The sequence below is a fragment of the Drosophila takahashii genome, chromosome 3L, assembly GCF_030179915.1.
Source record: "Drosophila takahashii strain IR98-3 E-12201 chromosome 3L, DtakHiC1v2, whole genome shotgun sequence".
NCBI classification, from domain to species: Eukaryota; Metazoa; Arthropoda; class Insecta; order Diptera; family Drosophilidae; genus Drosophila; species Drosophila takahashii.
Window position 1 is genome coordinate 24,479,467 of NC_091680.1, and position 19,415 is coordinate 24,498,881.

A 19,415-nucleotide genomic window follows, 5' to 3' on the forward strand; every position below is an offset into this window, starting at 1 on the left:
CTGCGCCACGAGTACAGCTGGCCGGCAGCTGACAAGTTCTGGCATTGAACATTTTGGTGTGCCAGAGCATGTGAAAACAACTATTCCTATTTTTTAGAAAAACTTTCTACTTTTTAGGAAATGTTTCTATTATTTAGGGTTAGCTTAATTTTAGGGTTAGGGCACTCATTTTTAGAAAAGGTGTTGCCAATATATTTTATTATTTTCGTTTGCCTTTCTATTTTTCAGAAAATAATTTCTAATTTTAAGGGCATTTTTTCTAGATTTTAGGGTGATTTTAGTTCATGGTAACCATTTTCTACATTTAAGAAAAACTTCCTGGATTTAAGGAAAACTTTCTTGACTTAAGAAAAATTTCCTTAGATTTAGAAATAACTTTCTTGTATTTAGAAAAAAGAAATTTTAATGGCGATTTTCTAAAATTTAGGGTTAAATTTATTTTGAGTGTATGGTTGTTGATCAACAGGTGGCCAATGAAAGGCAGTACTTGATTTTAGACAGCCACACTGTGTGTGTACATGCGAGGTTTATATACCTTATGCATAATGTACTGAAGATAAATGGGATGAATACTTGGGTCTTCATTTAAAATATATGGGTTTTAAAATATCAGTGTATAAAACAAATGTTAATTTCATTCTGTTTTAATATCTATAATATTTAACAATTAGAAACCAACTCATAATTGTAGCTAATTCTTGTTAACATAAATACATATATTTGATTTGTTAATACCAAAAAGTTTGCCACGCTCAGTCTAACGCACAAAAACACCCATAACACTAAAATCTGTCTGGCGCTCACATTTTTTTTAAAATATTAAAAAAATAATAAAAATAATAACACAGTGTACAGCAAAAAAATTTTAGTTTAAAGGTTATGAGCAGTTAAAGACATGTCTGCTAGGTGGCGCCTATTTTTTAATAGCTAGAGTGCTACAATTTTACTTGCCGATTCGATTACCCCCTAAAAAAGCCCATATTTGCTTCATCCGAGTGCCGCACCCACTCTAACGCCTACAAACCACAAAAGTTCGGACCAGTTAATAAGTCAAATTGATTATCTGAGTAACGGGTATATAATAGTAGACTATAGCGTTCTCTCTTTTTTTCTTTTGTGTATGTTTAATAGCCTTTACAAAAACTGTTTCGAATTTTCCTTACCTTAATCACTAACTAACTCAAACTCAATTTCCACCAGACGCAATGTAATTATGTCTAGCCCCCAGCTCAACTTACGAGTGTAGCTAATTAATTAAACACGTTAAAATGTGTGCACAATTAGCAGCGTAGGAAAAAGGGGAACCCCCAGGGAGCGAACACACCCAGGGAAAAAGCCAATTAATTAATTTCGGGACAGTTTAATGAAAAGCCAAATGACAAAGGAGCAAAAGAAGCAGGAAATAAAAAACACAGCCCCCCGGCCATACAAGAGGTCATCAATTTTTTGTGTTGTCCTGTTTAAGGGGCTGGGATAGTAGTCCTCAAATTGTTGTCAAGCCCCTCACGTCGAGGCGATTATGTCCTAACAGCAACATGGCAAAATAGGAGGAAAAACAAAAAAACAAAACCGTAACAAGTATACGACATGTGGTGCAACACGGGCGGAAAATTTCATATATCTTGACTGGTAAAAACTCCAACTAATAGCCGGAAGTCCAGCAAACGATTCCTGTTCCGCCGGGGGATCAAGCGAAAACTGTGCTCTCAAAAACCTTTCAGTTTCATATATATTGCATGAGTCGATGTCTGCAAGTAGAGTGTGAGGTGTGTACAGGTAGCTGACTAATTGCGCCATATTGTGCACCGAATTCAATGGGAAATCCCAAAACAATCAAGCCAAAAAAAGTCTGAATGGACATTGATATGATTGGAGCTGTTCGAGCGTTAGTCCAGTGAATAAAACTTCTAGAAATAGGAACAGGAATTTCTTTGTTTGTGTTGAAGCTTAAATGCTCTACCGAGATTATTCTCGCTGTAGTGAGCCGAAGGCTTAGTGTGCCATGTAGAGCTCAATAAATCGTATACCTATGTTTAATTGACTATGTTTTTATTATGTAATGCGTTCTTTTTTAAGTTCTCTGTTTACTTATATTATAAGTTAATATTTAAACACTTACTAAATAATTATTGTTTTAGTTACTAAGTTAACATATAAAAATACAAAACTTTTTTATCAAATAAATTTGCATTTTATTTACGTTAATTTATAAATATTTGTAATTTCTTTTATTAGTTTCCTTTTCTGCAGCTTTATACCTAGACAAAAACAAAACTAATTAAAGAAGTTGCGAAGCGAAAAACACACTTCTAATTTAAATAAAAATCTGTTTCCTTTGTTCCCACAAACTCAAATCCCCATCGCAATGAAATCCAAGTGGAACCATAAATTGTGTGTGCATATGCCATGCGAAACATATAAAATGCTGCAAAGTTGTAACTAACATGTCTTCGACGTTGCCAGTTGTGCCTCCATAGGGCTATATATTATCCAAGAGATTTGGGGAGTGACTACGTGGTCAGTAGGGAATCCCCTACACGTGTCGTTGGTTTTTCGGAGCAAGAACAAGTACAATTTTGGCGCTTTTCTTCCACCTCTGCCTTTTTGGGCATTGATTTTTGTGAGGCTAAGATAAAGTGCCGATATTACAGGTATGCACTCTCGGTATATAAAGGTGCTAATGCCAAAAGGTGCAGTTGAGCTGGGTATATAATAACTGGTTTTTCTAGAATTCTTGGTCTCTGCTCAATAATAACAAGCCGTTTTTATTGTGTAGGTCAACACAGCACAAAATTAGAGGTGCAACTTGTATTACGTGCAAGAAGTCTAGAGTTCTCTCAGTGGACCTTATATGAAATGTTGTGCGCAATAAATAAATTCGCCAAATTAATCCAAATTCGATTTGCACAAGAATTATTGTCTCCAATTGAATTTACCCGCATTGATTGAATTAAAAAAAAAGAGAATGCAACTTATATTAAAGTACTACCAGTTGCTGGCACCATAACCTTGAGCTGAAACAAAAAAATCCCATTAAATAATCACCAAAAACTGTCACGCTCTGCCAAAAATCCATTGACATGATTCGACAAAAAAAGCTGAAAGCAGAAATAAAAAAGTACCAAACCATTTTGTCTAATGATAGATTTCAACAGCTCAATTATCACATCGATACGGAGCAAAAAAGTATAAAACAAAAGAGCTTCATTTCTTTGTCTTTTTGGGTGTGGACAACTTTAATTATTTAGTCGCGTAATGTAAAATTATGTAAAAGAAACAAACAGGCAAAGCCCGCAGACAAGTCCAAAAAAATAAACTCGAAAGGAAAAAAAACAAATTTGCGGATTTATTTACTTACGTCATGCGTCAATTGCTGGAGTACCCACTTTCCCCCCTTTTACCAGACATCCTACCTGTGAATATGTGTATATATTCAGTATACTGACCGGAGCATAAACCAGTTATCGGCGACCCAGTCTAAAGCTGGTTAACAAAAACTACTTTCATTTTCGCTCTCCACTTTTCGGACTCATTTGGTTGCCATCCCTCTCCCTATAAAACATATATATGTACATAACTTTATCCCCAATCTCTGCGTCCATATCGTATGCACTTCGCTTTGCTTTCAGCAATTTGAGTGGAACGCGTTGAGTGACTGGAGATGAGAAAGAAAAATTCATTGCGCATGCGCGGCGTTACTTTCCATATAATATACAGTGTATATACGTGTTTGGAGTCGCTGATTAGGCAGAAAGATTGTATCCAAATTGGCCAAAGTGCGCATTTCGTTCGAACCTTATAATTTGGCCTAACGAAGTTGCACTTTTTTGGTCAGCCCAGAAGGTGGTCGATTACAGAAATGTGAATGGAAAACGAGGAAATGAAGACCATACGAAATGAAAGCCAATTTCCCTGGTTGGAAAAAGGGTTATCGACCTCCTGGTTGTCATTTCGAAAGTGCAGTCCCATAAAAAACATACCATTAAATATTTTACTTCCAAGTTTGTTTTAATACACTCCCCTATCCATTGTTATTAATTAAACTATGGGGGTAAATTCAATATAAAGAAAAACAAATTATTTTTTAGGTTTTACCTTTTAAATCATAAAAATGTTGAATATTATAATATAATACAACCATATAATATTAAAATATTGTACAAGTAAGCATTAAAAATATAAATGTCGAGCCAAAATATTTATCTTTTCAGAAATATTGACATAATTGAATTTTTATCAAATTCTTTTAATACCTTTGATTTGACCTATACTCTCACCTTTCTCAACTTTATTATTTTTGTATTTTAAATAGGAAAACGTTTATATTTTCTTGTACTAATACTTAAATCATTTTTTCTTTAAACAGAATCTGATGCATACCAAGGAGAAGAAGCGTCGGGTGCGGATAATTCTAAGCATTGTGACAGCTGTAATATTGGTTGCTTTGTTGGCCACAGCCTTGGTATTCATACTTCGCACAGATGAAAAGGACAATTCCGACGACTCGGATTCGAACTCCAATAATGCCATAGATCTCGAAGATGTGCTGAACGGTCAACTGTATGCCAAGCGCTTTAACGGTAGCTGGAGCAATGGCGACAGTCTGATTTTCAAGGAAAATGCTGTAAGTCCAAATTTAGCAAATTAAAATTTTTGATTACTTTAAAAAAAAAACAAACAAAATTTTAATTATATAATTATAATTATATATATTATATAATTATAATATAATTTTGCATAAAAAAGTGGTTACTTTAATTACTAATTATTATAATAATAGGGGAGAGGTCTGTAGGTTGAGACACCCTTTGTTTTTGACAATTTGAAAAAGAGGTCTGTAGGTTGAGACACTTTTTAAAGTCAATAATACTCACACAAAAAGTACTCCCAACTATAAGGAACTAATTATTTATGTTAATTTAATCAATTTTAGCTCGTCCTAAATCATTTCCCATCCATTTTTTAAGAACTTAGACCAAATAACAATCAAAATCAAAATGCACTTTGAACATTCACTTTTCCCCTAATATCAAAGAAATGTACTAGGCAGAAAGCGACCTCTGTTGGCCTCAGGCCATTTTGTATGAAAAACGGGTGTCTCAACTTACACAAAATGGGATGTTTCGGGAAAAAAATAATAACTTTTGTTCTGACTGTCACATTAAGCTGATTCTTTTTTTAATTAGTTAACAGTTAATATACTAATGTTTTAAATCTCTTTCCAAGTTAATTTAAGGACGTTATTAATTTTAAATGGAATTTTGAAAAAAGTAGACAAAAACTTTTTTGGTGCCAAATGGTACACGACTCTAACAGCTTAAATCTGGCTAGAGCCTGGCTTATAATGTTTTCCCCAAAAGTTTTGTCACTAAAAAGGACTACAAAAAAAAAATAAAAAAAATTTTTTTAGTGTAAAAGTTTTGAGAAAATTGAGTGTCTCAACTTACAGACTGTCTCAACCTACAGACCTCTCCCCTACATTATTATTAAGGATATAATATTTTCTTTTCCCGATACAGTCTATCATTGAGTTCGATGCCAGGACAGGAGAACGCACCGTCCTGCTGGAGAATGCCCTTCACTATGTGCTCTATGAGAAGTCTGCCGATGGGCAGTTTCTTCTGCTGGCGAAGAACTACAGGAAGAACTTCCGATACAGCTTCCTCGCGGAGTACGATCTGTACAACTTGAACACCAAAACATTTACTGCACTGACCGTCGAAAATGTGCAGCAGTACTTGAGTATGGTCCAATGGTCGCCGGTGGGAAATGCTCTGGTTTTCAACTTCAATCGGAATCTGTACTACAAGAAGAGTGCTTCGGATCAGGAGATCGCTATCACTAGTGACCTCAGCGATAAAATACTCAATGGCATCCCCGACTGGGTGTATGAGGAGGAGGTATTCAGCTCTAATGTGGCCACTTGGTTCAATCCCAAGGGCACCCAACTGGCCTTCATCAAGTTCGACGACTCGTCCACGCATCAGATTAATTTCCCCTACTACGGTGATGCCGGTGATCTGCGATACCAGTATCCGCTGCACCAGGTGATCGCCTATCCCAAGGCTGGATCCTCCAATCCGCGGGTGGAACTGGTGATGGTCGATCTGGAGAGGGCAATCGCTGGTAACGATTTCTTGACCACAATGCCGGTGCCACCGGCTTTAAATACGGAAACGGACTATATCGTCACCGTGGTCAGTTGGGTGGACGATAGCAACGTGCTGTCCATCTGGATGAACCGCATCCAGAACGCCGCCTCTGTCGTTACCTTCGACGGACTCAACAGGAAAGTGGTAAGTTATTTAGTGAAGTATTACATAGGATTCTTTTGATGTTGTCTAATAATATAATTACACAGAAAAAATGTTTTGAGTTGAATAATACAATTTTTATACCCGTTAATCGTAGAGTAAAAGGGTATACTAGATTCGTGCAAAAGTATGTAACAGCTAGAAGGAAGCGTTTCCGACCCCATAAAGTATATATATTCTTGATCAGGGTCACTAGCCGAGTCGATCTAGCCATGTCCGTCTGTCCGTCTGTCTGTCTGTCCGTCTGTTCCGTCTGTATGCACGCTGAGATCTCAGAAACTACAAAAGCTAGAAGGTTGAGATTTCCCACACATATTCTTTGGCTTCCTACGCAGCGCAAGTTTATTTTAGCCGAGCGCCACGTCCCCTCTAACGCCCACAATTGCCCACTAACGATTTTAAAATGGGTCCTGCGCCCACATCTTTAAAGATTTCCGAGAAGTATAAATGCAATTTTGTTGTGTATATTTATACCTATCGAAATGTAGAAGACATTTTTCAAATCGGACCATTCATTAAAAAGTTATACGCAATCAAAAATTATATATCTATCTCCCTCGCACTCCCTTTAGCTGAGTTACGATTATTAGTCGGGACACCAACCCGACACAGCGTTCGCACTCCCTTTAGCTGAGTGACGGGTATTAGATAGTCGGGACAACAACCCGACTATAGCGTTCTCTCTTGTTAACATTTACATTTTGTACAGTTCCAATGGTTGAATATTTCATAAACCATATAAGTGTACTTTGTAGTTTCAACAAAATATATTTACTCATTCGATGACACGAAATAAATTCATCTTCCGTAGATCTACAGCGACGAATCGAAGACCGGTTGGGTTGACCTCTATACCGCTCCGTTCCGTAACCGCAATGGTTCCCGCCTGGCCTTCGTCCTGCCGTACAACAACTACAAGCAAGTCCAGCTCCTCAGCTCCACGGTGGCCAGCGCCGAGCCACAGACTCCAGAGCCCCTGACCGAGGGCAAGTACGTGGTGGACAGCATCCTGCACTGGGACGGATCCAACGACATCATCTTCTACACGGCCAACACGGAGGACCATCCGGAGCAGCTGCATCTGTACGCCGTTCGGGCGCTGGCCAAGCAGAGTCCCAAGTGCCTCACTTGCAACCTGATAAAGTCCGGGGATGTGACGCAGACCTACTTCTCGGCGACCTTCAACGACAATAATCACATTGTGATAACCTCTCAGGGACCTGGCATTCCCACCACCCACATCTACGAGTGGAAATTCGAAAACTGTAAGTTTCTATACGAATGGGGCTTGTAAAAAAATATAAAGCTTTAAATATGATAATGATATGATAATAGAATAATACTAATTTTTATTAATAAGTTAATTTAAAAAGTTATTCGCACAACTCGAAAAGTACCTTCTTAAAGTTAAACAGTTTATCCTAGATATACCAAAAATATTTTATTAAGGGCATTTAATTTCGAATAAAATAAAAAAATAAAAGTTATCATAATAAACTTATAACTTAAAAAAAAGTTTTTATAAAAGTAATGCTTATACAACTTAAAAAGAATGATTTAAGAAGAAAAATGTGTAATTGAATATGCTTTTAATTGTTAATTCCCTGTTATTTAAATATTTAGTAACTACGCTGAAACAGAGATATTTAAGAATTATTTTGGGACTAGAAAATAAATTAGAATACAATTTTATCTTTATTTTATTTTTATCTTTATTTATCTTGTAAATTTTTGTAGCTCAAGTTGTCATCTCGCACGTCCTCGACTGGGAAACCAATGAAAGCCTGCGTGCCAAACTGAAAGGCACAAAACTGCCTTCCCACAAGATCCTCACCGTTAACATTGACGGTGGCTTCCAGGCGAAGGTTCTGCTCCAGCTGCCTCCCAATTTGGACACCAGTGGTGCAACCAAGTATCCCATGCTTGTGGATGTCTACGGAGGACCGGATTCCTATTCTGTGCGTTAAATAATTGCTGTTAAATATGATCTAGAATTATATTCATTTGTATAATGCAGGTAACCAACAAGTGGATGGTGGACTGGGGCACTTATTTGACCTCAAATCAGTCTGTGATCTATGCCAAGATCGATGGTCGGGGCTCCGGACTCCGTGGTGAGAGTCTCCTCCATTCCATCTACCTAAAGCTGGGCACCGTGGAGATCAGCGATCAGATCAACGTTACTCAGTGAGTTTTGTTCCTCACTTATACTCTCCGTTTAGCATATTCCTTGAAAAGCCAATTAAACTTCCACAAACTTGTCCTATTTTTTAGATCCCTCACTAAAACGCTGAACTACATTGATCCGGATCACGTTGGCATTTGGGGCTGGTCATATGGTGGCTATGCAGCTGCAATGGCTCTGGCCAACGACCAAAACCAAGTGTTTAAGTGTGCAGCCTCGATAGCTCCAGTCACGGATTGGGCCTACTATGGTGGGTTACTGAAGCCCTACATTTTGTGTTCCAATATATTAAATATGTATTTTCCTTGCAGACTCCATTTACACAGAGCGCTATATGGGCCTGCCCAATACAAATGAAGCGGGCTATGAACATTCCAGACTGAGCACAATGGCCTACAAGTTAAAGGGCAAGAAATACCTATTGGTCCATGGTACGTCCGATGATAATGTGCACTACCAGCAAGCCATGATTCTAGCCAAAAATCTGGAGCGTCAAGATATTCTTTTCAAGCAGATTGTGAGTATTTATGCTATAATATTTTTCAATATTTCTAATATATCATATACTTTTTTTAGAGCTACGCTGATGAGGATCACGGTCTGACCAATGTGCGTCCGCATTTGTATCATTCGTTGGATCGCTTCTTTGGCGAATGCTTCGCCAGCAGTCGCCTAATGAAAAGTGCCAAATAAATCTGGCAAAAACTGAAACACCAACATTGATAAAAGCACAGATATTATAGACATTAGTTGTAATTGCCAGATAATATCAAGTAATGTTTAGCTGTGTTTTGAGACAATTTTTCAGCTGCTAATAGAAAGGTGGAAAACACAAATTGGTACTTAAAAAGTTAATAGATTGCAAATTAAACAAAAACTTTAAACAAACTAGTTAATCAGACATTTCAAATTAATATAAAATTAAAAATGCTTAAACAGAAGGATTAAACGAGAACTATAAACCAACATAATGCAGGTCCAAAAGTGTTATAAGATAACTTGGAACAATAATCTTTTCAAATTGCATTTTAAGACATTTTAAACTTAATGAGAAAAAAGGTAAAATCAAACAAATTATTTAAAATAGTTGCAATTGAAGGAAAAGCATTGTTTAGCTAGTGCCTGATTATATTGCTAATATAAAACGTATTGTAGATATTGCAATTCAATTACAAATTGTGTATTCCAACACTTGCAAGCGCTCCAATTTAAGCTTACCAATCCTAGATCGGACATTTTAATTGGTAACAAGCATCCTGTAAATTAAATACAAAACAAAAACCTATTGTAGTGTGTAATTTTTTGTAGCTTTTTAGTTTGCTACTTGTAAAAAAGTAAACAAAAATTGTAAATACTTAAAAAACATAGTTGTTAAATGGCTTTTTGTATATTAGAAGACAACATTGTGTATAGGCAACCGTTAAAAAGGCAAAAACAATAAACAATAAAAATAACAAATTTGTCGAAAGTTTGAATCTTACTTATGACACAAAAACGTAAGGAATTTAATTCATAAATGCTCCCCAGAAAAACTCCCAAGACGTTTAATGATTTTTTTTTCAGTACACAAACCGGCTTGCTTTATTGCCTTGGCCCCAAATACTGGGTTACATGAATATGTATGTTTTTCCTTTGGGACAGAAACTCGTCTATCCCATTCGTAATCCGAAGGGCCTTTTGCTTCAACAGTTTTCAAACAATCAGAATTGAATGCATTTCATACTTATTGCGTATTATGTGCCAATTGGTTTTTCTTACTTTAAGTCGATATATATTACATTTGAATACGATTTCTTACGTTGTTTGTTTTGATCTTCAACCGACGATAACTGATAGATTAGATCGTCAATGGTTATTTAATATGTGCAGTTTTTTCTGAACTAGCAAGTATTTAGTAGCATAATTTGTATAGTACAAAAATAATCTTTATTATCCGCTAGTTAATTGAAATTGTCCTTCAATATATTAATGTTAAGATGAATACTTTCAATGGAAAATATTTGTCTACTTGTTTGAAAACTATATACAAACTGAAACAAGGTCTTCTAAAAAGTCTTTCTTACTAAGGTTATTTATAATGGTTTTATCAGTTATTTTATGTACACGATCTGAATTGGTTTTTCTCAAAATGTGTGCAATTAAGAAGGAGGATTAGATATAGAAATTGAAGAAGGAAATAACCTAGACATATAGCTGAATTTTTTGAAAAAATTACCAAATTAAAGCTTTGTCAAATTCGATTTACTGCTTGCACACATTTTGGGCGACCCAAAATTGTTCATAGAATGGCTAAAACTTATTTCGCTAATGCTTAACGCTAATCTCTCTTACTGGAGATACACTTCTTGGACAACGTCATGATGTTGCTGCTGCTGGGGATCGTGTAGGTCCTCCTGCAATTGCAGCTGATGATGCTGCTCCTCAATCGTTCCGCCATCATCGTACTCGATCAACTGATCATCCTCCGTCTGCTGATGATGATCTATGATTATGTGATCTTGATCCAAATGATGGTGATCCACCAGCTGGTGATCTTGGTGATACTCATGTTGCTGCTGCTGTTGGCTGTGGTGATGATGTGGCTGATGGGTGAAGACCAGTGGCGGCGGCGACGTCGACGTGGCTATGTGCTCGTGTATCGCCGACGCGCCGCTCGAGGTCGATGCTGTGGTGGCTGTGTTTGTGCTCTGGTGATAGGTGGTGGCTTGCTGATTTCGAACAATATGACCGGCGGCTGTGACACTGGTCACGCTGGCGCGCTGATTTGTGCGCGTCAAGGTGACGGTCACCTCGGAGCCCAGTCCGGCAAACGAGACAGCTGGTGTGGATGGTGGCGAGGATGATGTAGCTACTGCTCCTCCTCCCAAAGATGCTGCTGCTGCTGCTGCCGAGGCTCTGGCCTGGAGAATTTTACGGGTGGGCAATTGGGACGTACTCTGGGTGGATGCGGTTGCTGTTGCTCCCGATCCAGCTCCCGATTGTGGCACGTAGTTAATGAGCAGGACACGCTCGCCGCTGGTTGTCTGCGCCGCATGACCGCGCAGGATGCGTCGCTGGAGTGTAGATGTTGCTCCTGTTCCATTTCCAGACGATGATGCTGACGTTCCTGGCGTGTTGCTCCTGCTGTTGCTGTTGCTGCTCAATGTTGCTGCTGTCGTGCCACCGTTGTTGCTGCTGGTGTTATGTTGCTGCTGCTGCTGCCCGCTCCCGCCTCCTCCTCCTCCTCCAGGGCCGCTGGACATATCGTTGGCTCATCATTACGTATTATTACCGCCTTTCAAAATGAAAACCTTCTTTACCAAAATGTTCTTGTTGTTGCCCTTATTGTTTGAATGAAATTGAATTTGATTTGTTGTGGGATGCATGACCGATTAGTTATTACACACAAATGTATGGAATTTGATTGGTTAGATGGTGTTTTTTATTTGTAAACGTGGCAGCGAGAAAGAGAGAAGAAGACAAGATAAAAACGATTTGTTAATGGATCTCGTCATGTGCTGCAAAATTTTGCTAAATGCTGTGGAAAGATGCGTGTGATGTGTGTGTGGTTGAGTTTTCTTTTTGCAGTGCCAAGTGCAATTAGTCACAATATGATCTTCTGTAAAATGTCGATCGTTATCACGTTATTTTCGTTTTTTTGCGTCATCCGTCTTGGAAGAAAACTATAAACTAATAATACTGTATTACATAAATAAATACTTCATGCCAGCAAAATAAAATACAATAAATAAACAGGAACACAACGGTTAATAAATGCAATTCAAACTACAAGAAACTAAATAAAATAAACCATCACCAAAATAAAGTTTAACATAAAAGAAAATACTAAGAAAAATTTTGTTTGAAAAGGTTTTTGTTTTATTTTAATGGTTTTTTTTTCGTTTTAAATCATTTTAGATTTTAATTAAGTATGTAAAGAGACTAACAATAACTTGACCACTTCAGATAGATGGTATATCCCCAGCCGTTTAAATTTATACAATTAAATCATAGTTCTAGGAATATATTTCATCTCTCTGAAATAGTTCAATGGGGGGTCTATTATGAAAAATTTCCAACTATTAAAATTAAGAAATATACATATAAAATGTTTTCGTTTAAACTTAGAGCGCATAATTCTTAACTAAAAACGATAGCAGAGAAATCGGAAAGAATGATAGATTAATTGAGTGGTTGTTGGTGGGCAGACACAGATTGGGGTTCTTAGACACCCTCTTGAGCGAGCTCTTTTTGATCAGATCAACTATTTTTGAGCTGCTTAAGTAGATATTTATAAATCAAAAATTTTTAAGCTATCTAAGTGTATTTATATTTAACTAGATTTTTTTTAGGGCAAGGTGCCATCGCTCAGGGCCAAAATCTGGCCATGAACAAGGAAACCTTTGTGTATTGCATGATTTTCACTGATCTGGAGGACTTCAATCTGACTAGAGATCCTCTAGCATTGGGACATTGGTAAAACTATACAAAATGGATAGTTGTATAAAAGAATGAAAATATGCACGTAATAATCCAATAACCATAGCGCACTTAAACTAGCAACAAAACTAAATTGTAAGGGGCAAATCAACATTTAAAGTCATAAAAATTGTACAACAAAATAGTAAACAACTAATAGTGCCCGTACGGCTTTTAAAATTAATTTAGAATTTGTCTACGCATTCAGCGAGAAGAATAATCAAAGCGTTTAGCAAAAACCCAAATTAATAATTATATAGAATAGTACATAGTGGATCTACGTCTTCGGTCCGATCAGAGCGTCTGTTGTGGTTGTGTTTGCTGTTGCTGCTGTTGTTGTTGCTGCTGCTGCTGTTGTTGCTGTTGCTGCTGCTGCTGTTGTTGCTGGAAGTCAGTCATATTCACCTGATTTAAATTGCCTATGATCTGATGGCCCTGCAGCGTCTGCACCTGGGCAATCGAAAGCGGTGCTCCACTCTCGCTGCCATCGGCGGACTGAGCCACTAGTTGTTGCTGCTGCCCGGCCGCCTGTTGCTGAGCGGCAGCAGCCGCTTGAGCGCTCGTCGTAGCCGTTGTTATGTTGCCCGAGGAGTCTATGATTTGGTGATGTTGCAGCTGTTGCTGCTGCTGTTGTTGCTGCTGCTGCTGGACTTGCTGTTGCACTTGCTGCACTTGCTGCACCTGCTGTTGTTGCACTTGTCCGCCCGCCGAACCACTCACTGCCATTGCCTGCTGCTGCTGTTGTTGCTGTTGCTGCTGCTGCTGGGCATCGGGATCCTTCTTCACCTGCACGCCCTGCAACGTATGCAAGGACTGCACCGTCTGCACCTGTGGCACATTGCCGCTGGAGCTCATTGCTCCACTGCCTCCCGATCCCGAACCACTGGATCCGCTACTAGACTTCTTGCCACTGGTTGCTGCAAGGAAGGAATGAGGTGCTGGTGAGAAGACTGCCGCTGCGGTGGGCCAAACTACACAGGGGATAGTAAGAGTAATACAGAGCGAGAGGACGACACTACAGCAACATCGCTGGCCCAACAGAGAAACAACGCGACTTTCAAGGACTACGGCCAGAAAGAGAATGTAATAATGTATGGTTGTGTAAATGGAGATACAAAAAATAACGAACATGACAAAACATTTGTTAGTATCAGTTTAAATCAATTAGGGTGTTCAATTGCGTTGCAAACGTTGTAAAGTGTAAAAGTGTAAGGCAGTTCCAACAACAATTTCTATAGGCCTTTAAAACAATTTTGTATAGAAATTGTTGTTGGAATTGGTATACACTTTTACACTTTACAAAGTTTGCAACGCAATTAAACACCCTAAATAAGAAACAAATAAAATCAAAATGGTTAATGAAATAAAATAAAATCTAGGCAAAAATGTAAGTTACATCAACGTAAATGTAGTAAAACATAAAACAAATGACAAACAAAGTAACAATAAGAAACTCAATCTAAACTTTGAAATACGACTATCAGCCAGGTTGTCAATTCTACATCCGCAAGATCTGTTCCAACCAATGAATGTTTCAAACAACTCTTTTGCAGGGGAATTCAGAACAGTATTAACTGTACTGAGAGTTAGTAGCTTAGGAAATCGACCAGCAGTATTTTCTTGCAACTAAGAGAAACGATAACAAACAGCCAATTGCAATAAATTAAAGTCCGTGCCATAGGCAGAGATTAATTTCGTTTTTGTTATATAAAAAAATATATAATATTTTATTAATTAAACAATTTGTAATATAATATTTAAAATAGAGAAACTTAAACCGATTGCGATCCTCTACTGTAATTGTACATTTAATTTTTACAACAATTATTTGCGACACTAATTAGATTATTTAAGTAAATTAGTCGAGTATTCATTTACGTGGAGACATGCGAAATTCTCTCCGTTTTATTTCCTCTGTAGTACAATATGCAAGAAAATACTGCATAAGAAAATGTTATATGTTAAAAGCGCAATTTGGAAAAGTTTTGCAAATTATAAACTTACGCAGCAATTAATTATGGAAAATTAAAAATGATACAGGAAATGAACACAAATCATTCGATCAGATCACGGGGAATTTGTTTGCTTGATTGATTGTTATTTACAAAACGTTTTCGTGTGTGTGTTATGCGAGTGGTATATTTTTTGTTTGGAAATGTGGATGATGGTGTCGTTGGTGCGTTGGAATGATTGAAGGCTCGGCAGGAGGTAGCTACTGCGGCTGCGGCTGTTGCTGCTGCGGCATGAAGACCTGATCGCCCACAATGTGTATGACGTTCTGCATGCCCTGCTGTTGCGCCTGCTGTTGCTGCTGCCCAGTGCCGCCCCCGCCGCCGCCCTCGTGTTTGATGTATGCCTGGCCACCACCCGCTAATGTTGCCGCGGTCAAGTGCTGCTGATGTTGCTGCTGCAGTTGCTGCTGCTGGGGCAGAACATTTTGGGCCAGGATGGCCGGTGCCCCCGCGGACTGCGGTACATTCGATATCACTCTCGTTGGCGTCGTACCGGATGATTGTCCTCCTTGTGATCCCGCTCCGCCTGGTCCATCACTGCCCACTGTGTTGTCGCCCTCTGCCGTGGTGTTCAGCTCCAAGCTGGAGTCTAGGGTGGTATCGTTACCGGACTTACTTTTCTTCTCCTTCTTCACGCCCGGCTTGGCGAAGTGCCGCAGCTCGAGATGGCGCCGCAGGTTCCGCGATTGACGAATGACAGCATAGCAAATGGGGCAAGTAGCAGGTTGTTCCGATTGCGACCGCGAACGGGGTTCTAAAAACGGGAAAAGAAAGTCATTTAGTACCAGGAAATGCGTTTGGGAACGTTAAACATTATTATCTAACAAGTTTTATCACTTTACACCAGCAATTAAATACCCCTTAAATACAACTCACTTTCTGCTCCGGGCGGATGTTTAGCGCGTTTAGCCTTTGGCGTGGATGAACCGCCACTCGTATTGACGCCGGATGAGCCAGTGGCTCCTTGTGCCGTTGTTATTTCTCCAGTTGCCGCATTTGCCGAGGTTACCGGTATCATGTTGTTGGGGTCCATGGTCACAATTGTCTCTACCTTTTGTCCTTCGCTCTTAATGATCGGTGTGGATGAAAGCAGCTGGCCCTCGGCTCCATTTTCGCCGAGTACCTGTTGCACGGATCCTGAACCGTGTGAAGAAGTCGGGGTGCCCATGATCGTGTCCATTCCTTCAACTTTGCTTATTTTCGGTGCCGTTGCTGCAGAAGGAAAATACATTTTATTAATTAATAAAAGTTTGAAATATATTTATAAGATTTTTAGGCAAATGTACAAGCTGAAATTCTGAATAATGGAAGATTTCTGATGTTCTTTTTCAACGAATTAATAAACTTTAATGATCATATACCAATGATAATAACTTACGTGACTTTTTATTGACGCGCGGTTTGCGCTTGCGTGCCGGGAGGAATGCCTGAATCACTGCCTGGTCATGTTTAGCTGCGTCCGTGGTCACAATGGTCTGCTGTTGTCCTGCTGCGTTGGTCTGGGTCGTTGCCTGGAGGATCTGGCCCTGATGATGGATGTCCTCCACCACCTGGGCATGAACCGTTTGCTGTGGGGCCGTGGCGATCGTTGCTATAAGTTGGTCCTGGTCGTGATGTTGCGGAATCATGTGTTGCAGTTGAATCGAGTGCGTGGTGTAGTCGTCCTTGGTCACCGTCTGCGGGGCCAGTCCCTGGATGTTGAGGCACTGGGCGGCCTGCAGGAGCGATGGTAGCTGGGCATGGTCCACACTCACCTCGCCACGGTACACAAACTCCAGCAGAGCCTCCAGATCGTTCGCATTTACGCCAGCCAACATTACCACTGGATGCTTGCATGGTGTATTCTAAAAAATAAATGAAGAAATGGATGGTAGTATAAAAATCTTTTAAAAATGGTTAAGTTATTATTAAAGTATCTCTATGCATATTATATTCCAGTTGAAAATGCTTGTATACTTTGCGTTTTTATGGATAATGACGTAAAGTAATCAGATATTGTGAAGTATAAAGTTATAATAAAGTTCCATCTAAATATAAGGAAACTTTAGTCAATTAGGAAAGTTAAGAGATTATTCTTACGACTCTTTCCATGGCTTTAACTCAGTTCTAGAGAGTGGTGTTTGTTTTCCGATTTTCTCACATTTTTGGCTGAGCGTGAATTGAGAGGCCCGTCCGTCCGCCAAACCAAACAAAAACAAAAACAGACGGACGGAGATGGAAATAATGGAAACCCGCGCCGCGGCGCTCACACTCACACGTGTCGTCCACTCCCGCTCACACCGCACTCTCCACCGTTCACGCACACAAGGGCAGGCGAAAAGACAACCGGCTTTTACTTTTGCGCGCTCTGCACATTCTGCAGCAGGATTTTGAGGAGATTTCGAGATGCTGAAAAAGAAAACAGAGCAGCGCTCAAAGAAAGAGCGCTTAGCTTAGTTCTCCCGCTCCCTCTCCCGCTCTGGACATTTAATTAGCAAGCGCTACTCAGAAACCACCCCTCTCCCGCTCACCACCCCCCCTCCAATGACAATCTCTTCAAATGTACCCCCTCCTCCTCCTTCCCACCCCATTACGCTCTTTGAACTCTATACCACCCGTCTCGCTCATCGATTTTTCTGAGTTGCATTCATTCTGGGCCACGGGAGTGGAAGCAAGAGGGAAAGGGAGCGGGAGCCAGCAGAGCAACAAAGAGCGGCCGCCATGTGTTTTTGCGTGCGTGTGTGAGTGTAACGAGATCAGTACATCTTGTACATTTCGGACTCTTGCAGAGTTCACAGCCGCATTTTATTCCCATTCTTTTTTCTTTGACATTTCCCCAACGACGGCTCTGAGCGGTGTTTTTAAAAATTACGCTCTGTTTACTTTTTTCACTGGCGGAGAGAAGAGGAGCGGAGCGGAGAGGAGAGGAGAGAAGAGCCTCTGCCGGCGTCGCATCAGGTGTTTTATTCCGCTGGCCGCGCTCTGTTTTGGTCAGCATTTCCATTTCCATTTCGATAGGGCCACGCATTGGAGACGGTCTGAAATTCGTACTTTGGCGCAAATTTCACGCAATCAATAGACTGGGCGGAAAAACCCCAAAGTAAAATGTGCAAATGCAAATGACTAGCTAAAAAGTACAGTATCGCAAATGGGCTGCAAAGCAGCTCACGAAAGTAAAGAAAAAGTAGCCAGCTCCACCATTTAAAAGTGCGCCCTCCTGATATGAAATATTTCAATTTCAACTAATACGAGACAGATTCGATAAGAGAAACCCGTAGTTTTTATTTGAACCCTAGATGGACTTGCATATCTGTTGTGGACTCTGAATTATTTAAAGTTTTAAAAATTCAATGATTATGAAGATAAGCCTATCTAGGTTTGTTTTACAGAGTAATTTAAATTAGAAATTGGAAGAAATAATTCTTTCCTGACAGACAATTTTATAAAATATAGTTTTCTATGCAAACCGCAAAACCAAAACAAACCAAAAAACAGAAATTAAACAAAAAAAAAAACAAAATTAATAAACGATTATACGATTTTAATCAACGAAAAACATACATTTTATAAGTGTATTTTTTTAAGATTTACTTATACGGCAACCCCAAGTTTCAAGTTCCCCTTAGTTAGTGCCAACTGTACAGTTCTGCCAGTGGAAAAAAGAGGTCGCGCTCGTGTGCACCCAACAACAACGGCAAGAACCAAAAGGCAAGACGAAAGCTCCAACAAGCCAACAGCAACAACTACAATAGTTGCCGCGCTGCTTTTTTGGCGCTCTCGTTTGCGCTCGCTCTAACACATGGGAACTGAAAGTTGGCGCAGCAGCTTTTGCCTCTCCTCCTTCTCCGTCCCACCTCCGGGGCCACCCACTTTTTTTGTCGAACCAACTGGTTCTCTCGCTCTCTCCGTCTCCGTCTGCGCTACCTCTCACTCTCTCGCTCTCTGGTGAACTTTGCATCAAGAAAAAGCTGATAAGAGTGGGGAGGGAATGTGCGGGGGGCGGAGCCACTCATTCAACTCAATTGACAGTGGAAAACTTGTACAGAAATCTCTAGACAACTTTTGGAGCGGAGCGCAAATCTGCGATGTTGTTATATTTGTGTGTGTAAGTTTCTCTGCGCTCCACATATTAACCTATTTCTGCGATTGGATTTCTCTGTTTACAAACTGTACGCCACGTTTGAGGTTATGTAGGGGTGTACAAACTCTCTTTTCAGAGGGGGCTTTAACTAAGTAAGTTTTTCTTTTAAACCACTCACCTTGAGCAAGTCCAGCAGAAAGGGGGAGGCGGCGCACAGAACTATCTTGTGGGCGGGAAAACTCCGCCCGCCGGCTGCCAGCGTGCAATCGACGAGGTCGCCATGGCAGCGCAACAATTGGATGGCCGATACGAGGCTGGTGCCGTAATCGCCCCAGGTGAGCGAATACAGCGAATTCATTGGCAGCGACATCAAAGCCGTCGCGTCC

The 19,415-nt window shown here is 39.7% G+C and overlaps 3 protein-coding genes across 8 annotated transcripts in view; 1 reads left to right on the forward strand and 2 right to left on the reverse strand.

Moving 5' to 3' along the window:
• Positions 1-9,957, forward strand: part of ome (dipeptidyl peptidase 4 omega) — a 105,119-nt gene extending 95,162 nt beyond the window's left edge. For all 3 annotated transcript variants that reach the window (XM_017138948.3, XM_017138949.3, XM_017138950.3), the window contains 8 exons: positions 4,367-4,624; positions 5,520-6,296; positions 7,126-7,579; positions 8,052-8,272; positions 8,332-8,501; positions 8,589-8,749; positions 8,811-9,016; positions 9,076-9,957. In XM_017138948.3, coding sequence (XP_016994437.2) covers positions 4,367-4,624; positions 5,520-6,296; positions 7,126-7,579; positions 8,052-8,272; positions 8,332-8,501; positions 8,589-8,749; positions 8,811-9,016; positions 9,076-9,192 — 2,364 coding nt within the window. In that variant the 3' untranslated portion in view covers positions 9,193-9,957. The remainder of the gene's footprint in view (positions 1-4,366; positions 4,625-5,519; positions 6,297-7,125; positions 7,580-8,051; positions 8,273-8,331; positions 8,502-8,588; positions 8,750-8,810; positions 9,017-9,075) is intronic.
• A 93-nt stretch (positions 9,958-10,050) lies between these two features.
• Positions 10,051-11,741, reverse strand: LOC108055576 (mucin-21). The gene has a single exon (XM_017138963.3). The coding sequence runs from the start codon at positions 11,739-11,741 to the stop codon at positions 10,827-10,829; it is 915 nt and encodes a 304-aa protein (XP_016994452.2). The 3' UTR covers positions 10,051-10,826.
• On the reverse strand, positions 11,630-19,399 carry Trl (Trithorax-like). Of its 4 annotated transcripts, none has more exons than XM_017138959.3 (6): positions 19,208-19,399; positions 16,348-16,813; positions 15,846-16,181; positions 15,586-15,723; positions 13,363-13,874; positions 11,630-11,819 (listed from the first exon to the last, which is right to left on the reverse strand). In XM_017138959.3, exons 1-6 carry the CDS (start codon positions 19,397-19,399, stop codon positions 11,757-11,759), a joined length of 1,707 nt encoding a protein of 568 aa, XP_016994448.2. In that variant the 3' UTR covers positions 11,630-11,756. The 4 variants fall into 4 exon arrangements, with proteins under 4 accessions (XP_016994448.2, XP_016994446.2, XP_016994447.2 ...); XM_017138957.3 differs by having other exon boundaries at positions 15,463-15,723; XM_017138958.3 differs by lacking the exon at positions 11,630-11,819 and having other exon boundaries at positions 12,335-13,874.
• Positions 19,400-19,415: the final 16 nt, after the last annotated feature.